Raw genomic sequence first — 5,624 nt, forward strand, 5'->3', positions numbered from 1 at the left:
CATTCAAAGCGTTTTTCACCAGTGTGAACTGTCTGATGTTCATTAAGGCGTGTCTTCAAGCGAAAGGCTTTCCCACATTCACTACACTCATAAGGTTTTTCTCCACTATGAATTCTCTGATGTTGAATAAGGGTTCTACTCTGGCAGAAGACCATCCCACATTGATCACACTCATAACGCTTCTCGCCACTGTGAAGCTTTTGATGTTGAGTAAGTTGTCTTTTCAGGCGGAAGGCACTCCCACAATCAGTACAGCCATATTGTTTTTCTCCAGTGTGAATTTTCTGATGTTGAGTAAGTCCTTTGCTTAAACGGTAGGCCTTCCCACATACATCACATTTATAAGGTTTCTCTCCAGTATGAATTCTCTGATGTTGGATAAGTCCTGTTCTCCAGCGGAAAGCCTTGCCACATTCATTACAGCTATAAGTTTTCTCTCCAGTATGAATTATCTTATGTTCAACAACCCCTGATCTTCGTCTGAAGGCCTTCCCACATTCATCACATTCATATGGTTTCTCTCCAGCATGAATTCTTTTATGCAATGAAAGTCCTGCGTTATGAGTAAAGGCCTTCCCGCAGTCATTACATGTAAAAGGTTTCTCTCCAGTATGAATTCTCTGATGCCGTATGAGATATGCGCTCAGTCGGAAGGCCTTCCCACACTCATGACATTCATAAGGTTTTTCTCCAGTGTGGATTGTCTGATGTTGACTAAGGCATGTGGTATTTCGGAAGGCCTTCCCACATTCGTTACATTCATAAGGCTTTTCCCCACTGTGAATTGTCTGATGTTGCATAAGTAAGGCTCTCTGATGAAAAGCCTTTCCACATATAGTACATCCATAAGGTTTCTTTTCAGTATGAATTGTCTGATGTTGAATAAGCTGTGAACTGAGGCGGAAGGCCTTCCCACACTCACTGCATCTATAAGGTTTCTTTCCAATATGAATTTTATGATGTTGAATAAGCAATGTTCTCAGGCGGAAGGCTTTCCCACATTCAGCACATTCATAAGGTTTCTCTCCAGTATGAATTGTTTGGTGTTGAGTAAGCTGCGCACTCTGGCGGAAAGTCTTCCCACAGTCATTACATTCATATGGTTTCTCTCCAGTGTGAATTCTATAATGTTGAATAAGCTGTGTTCTCAGACGGAAGGCCTTCACACATTGATTACATTCATAATGTTTCTCTCCGGTATGAACTGTCCGGTGTTGCTTAAGGCCTGTGCTCTGGCGGAAAGCCTTCCCACACACATTACATTCATATGGCTTCTCTCCAGTATGAATTCTATGATGTTGAGTAAGACTGGCTTTCTGGCTGAAGGCCTTCCCACATTCATTACACTGATAGCGTTTCTCTCCATTATGTAGCCTACCATTTTCAATAAAGTGTGAGTTATACTTAAAGAATTTCATATATTCATTATACTTGGAAAATATCTTCTTTGACTGTATTCTCTTATATTTTCTTAAGTCTGTAGACAGTCTGAAGTGCTTCCTGTTTTTATCACATTTATGGAGAATCATTCCAACAGATAATGTCTGTTGTGCAAAAGGGATGTGCCCTAGACTGAAGCTACTGTTGTAGTTGTTATATTTGCGGCCTTTCAATTTATTTGCAGGTTTCTTTTGGGCTATTTTTCTTTCCTCACTGTTGTGATGCCTCCTTAAGGTGGCATCACATTGCCAGAATGATTCTTCTACTGACATGTCCAGCTTTAGAGCTGACTCCTTGGCTTCATGAGCAGCCTCCCAATCTGAATGAAATAAAAAACAAAACAAAACCATGAATGTCCTCTTTGTTATTCCTGTTCTCCAAATACATCTTCCTGCCTTTTGGATCCTCCATAAAGAAAAATGATTTAATACACATCTGTTTCTATCAAACTGCTTTATACTTTTCTCAGAAGTTCTTGTTTAAATAAGTAGTCCCTCCGTTAGGAGTTTATGTTTTGGTGTTTATCAAATATTAGGGTTCTGGATATTACTTATTAGTTCTTTCCATTTACTGACTTTTCTGTCTGTTAATCGGTACTAGGTATTTTTGATAATTATTACTTTACAATTTAACTGAGATCTTATAATGCTACATCCCTTTCACTAAAATGTTCATTCACTATTTCCCTTCATAGTCTTCACTTTGTTACTCTATGAATTTGGTTACTGTTATGTCAATCCATAAAATATTCCCCTTTATGACTAAATTGGTACAATATCAAATATGTAGATTAATTTAGGAAGTACTGTCATTTTTATTGCATTGGCCTATCTCATCCATAAATATTTTATTTAATATCAAATATTTAATTTTATTAATTTAATTTATATTATATTGATATTATAATTAATATAAAATAATAAATTTAATTAAAATAAACATTTAAATTTATTTAATATTTAAAAAATATTTTACGTGTCTCTAATTTACTTCCTTCATTTCAATCAAAATTATTTTGCATTCCTAATTATGTGAGTCCTATAGATGTTCACTTCCAGATATTTTAAAGATTTCTGTAGTTATTTATTATCCTCCAGATATACCATTTGTACATTACATCAAAGCCTCCTGCTTTGTTGCAGAGTGTCCCTGAAGAAATTTATAAATTCTCAAAAGAGTCTGGCCTATTCATCTACTGATAAAAGATCATGAGGGTAAATGATGTCAATGTATATTTTGAAACTGTCCTATAGAGTTGGCTGAGCAGTATCTATGTTGGGGATAGACAGTAAAGAGACAATGAGCTTGGCATTGAGTTGAAAAGGCGAGCAAGCTAGATTGCTTTGAGAACGCAAAGCATTTACAGACCCCAAGCTTCTCATGAAAGCAAAGTCACATTTTTTCAATACTACTCATTTCCTAGCATTGTTAAGTGGAAATGAGATGTGGCTGTACCATTGCCTCTGAAGAAGCAAAGCCCACACTGAGGGCAATGGAAGGGCCCTGGGTGGGTATGATCAGGCTACATAACACAGAAGCAACAAGGGAGTCTGGTGAGTGAAGGTCTTGGTCCAGGAATTATGTGATAGGACAGATGTACAGCTTACATGGCAAGCAGACAAAAGGACAGCAAGACGGCTCTAATGGACGCCTTGTGATACCAGGAAAAAGCAAGGAAGGCCCCCGACATGTTGGGAAGGCACTCTGTGGTGAACGTGGACAAGCCTGGCACAGAAGAAACTCGTGAAAGGAGTCTGAGAGAAATCCAGGTTAGCTCAAGATCTCCCACATCTACCATAAGAAGCTCCAAATGGAGACATGACCTAGATATGAAAGGCCACATTATAAACAAATTAAAGCAGTAAGGAAGAAGATGCAGAGAACACAAAAGATAAAATGGACAATTGTGATTACATAAATTGAAATGATTTTGCAAAAAAACAAAATCAGTGTTATTAACTACGAAGGGAAACAATTAACTGGAGGAAAAAAAATCTGTGCAGCTAGTTTCTCCAATAAACCTCTTACATCTGACACATACAAGAAAATGAGTCAGGTTATAAGAACAAGAGCTACATTTCATTAGATAAATGGCTGAAGGATGTTTTCTCAAAGGAAAAACAATCCAGGCTATTAACAGACACACACACAAATGCTCAGCATCCCAAATAACCAGAGAAATTGTGAATTAAAGCAACTCTGAGGGTCTACCTCTTACTGAGAATGGCAGAAGGGGAAATGACAACTGATAAAAGGGCTTCAGGAATACTGGCTCACCAACATTATGAGAGTGGAGCTATGGAGTGGTGCCGTCATGATGGAAAGCAATGGAACCATGCCCAGGGTGTCACAAAATTTGGCCCAAGAGATACCACTACTAAACATACACCTCAAAAAAAAAATCAAAGGGAAAGGACTTATTTATAGAAAAATATTGACAGAACTACCTTTTGTTATAGGAAAGATCTAGAAATAAGGTTGGTGCCCATCAATTGAGGAATAGCTGGACAAATCAGAGTGTATTATTACACTGTTACATGCAGTATGTTGTTACACCATAAGAAAAGATGGGAAAGGGTGCATTCAGAGGCACGTAGGAAAACTTAAGTGATGTGAAAAGCAATGAAGAAGCAGGCTACGTAATGCCCGAGAGGAAGGTGAGGACCTAGAAGTGCAAACTGAGACCTCTGTTTCCAGACATGACCAACCAATGGGCGTGTTTTACTTCACTCTGCTTGCTTGGTATGTGTGTGTTTTTAATTGAGGAAGAATTTCAGAGGAGGGGTGGGGAAAGGAAACTAGCAAGTAAAACCAAAAAGAGAAGGGAGTAAAGAAAAAAGGGTCTCAGCAATTTTCAAAAACAAGTGAGCAGAGAGAGATTCAGAAGAAGGCAAAGATAAGCCGGACAGCTTTCAAATTAATATGCTGAATTTATTCTCTAATTTTGATGAGAAACACAAGCTATACACAACACAGATTTGATGCAATGCTTTATGTTTTTCTTTGAATTCTGAAATACTTGTGTTTGTTGCTGTTTGTCAAATTTGGAATAATTTAAAAATAAAAATTATATGTTGTTAAAAAAAAAAGAAATGGATCACAAGCCTGGCAGGGACACCATACAGTAATGATAAGAGGATTTCAGGTATCTGGGCATCTGCTGGAGTTCTCTCTAACTAAAATGGAGGCGCTAATGATATCTTAACTTGCCTTGATAATTTTACGCTTCAAAGCATGGAAGGTATGAAACAAGGGAAATATTGTTCTAGAACTGACTCTTCCAACAAGGCAGAGCCAAGTGCTGGGGTAGAAAAAGAGGGATCATCAGGAAGAAAACACTCCTTTTAAGAGTTTACAACAGAGAAGTCAGACTAGCCCTGACCTTTACGAATGTGCGACACAGAGAGAACAGAATGTCCTGGGGCTGCCCAGAACAGCTATGGAACGACAAAAAGGCGGCTGGTTTTAGGCTAGCTCAGGGAAAAGAAGATCCATCCCAAAGGAGGCCTACGGGAAGAAGATGAAGCAGCTCTTCCTCGGTTTCCCGGCCAAGAAGAATGACCTGGGGGCTGGAAAGGACTCAACAAGAGGGACTAGGAGGAAGTGATACTTAAGACAAGCACTGGGATCTGAAGAGAGCCCCTGGCTGCCTCAAGGAGTGCCAGTCACCTGGCCAGGCGTAGTATATCCCACTGAAAGAGCTGGCAGGTGTGATTACTGAGCCACTGCCAGTGACCTCGGGAATAGCAGGCTGAATGGGAGAGACATTGCTGGGCTGGAAAAGGATAAATGTCCCCACGAAAACACAAAGAAGGCAGTGAATGGATGCTGTGAAGTGGAAGGCAGGGACCTGGCCTCTGAATGCCGCCCCCAGAAGCCAACACTCCAGGCTGGGCGCAAGGAGACCCTCGCCTTCCCCCTTCTCCACTCTTAGCGCTTCCCTTAAGGCCACCATAGCCTGCTGCTGACTCATCTCAGCTTGCAGTCCACTAACAGCCCCAGATCATTTTCCAGTTATCTTCTGCTACCAGAGAAGTTGTTTGTGTGCAGGTTCATCTCTGGGCATCTCAGTAAAGGAGCGTCCAGAGGTGGGAAACCAGAAGGTCGAGGGGCCTTAAGTTCCTGCCATCAAACAACCCAATGAAGCAACTGGGGTGTCTAGTGGGAACGACACCACATTGTCC

General features: G+C 40.0%; 1 protein-coding gene across 1 annotated transcript; it reads right to left on the bottom strand.

Moving 5' to 3' along the window:
- Positions 1-5: 5 nt before the first annotated feature.
- Positions 6-5,413, bottom strand: LOC114032486 (zinc finger protein 345-like; the record flags this gene model as incomplete). Its single annotated transcript, XM_027847796.1, has 5 exons — positions 5,110-5,413; positions 4,952-5,009; positions 4,823-4,877; positions 3,048-3,165; positions 6-1,759 (listed from the first exon to the last, which is right to left on the bottom strand). Coding segments are annotated over exons 1-5 (2,289 nt in total), but the record flags the coding sequence as incomplete, so codon positions are not given.
- Between the last annotated feature and the right edge of the window lie 211 nt (positions 5,414-5,624).

This window comes from Vombatus ursinus, unplaced genomic scaffold, assembly GCF_900497805.2.
Source record: "Vombatus ursinus unplaced genomic scaffold, bare-nosed wombat genome assembly UNPS02005414.1, whole genome shotgun sequence".
Classification (NCBI taxonomy): Eukaryota; Metazoa; Chordata; class Mammalia; order Diprotodontia; family Vombatidae; genus Vombatus; species Vombatus ursinus.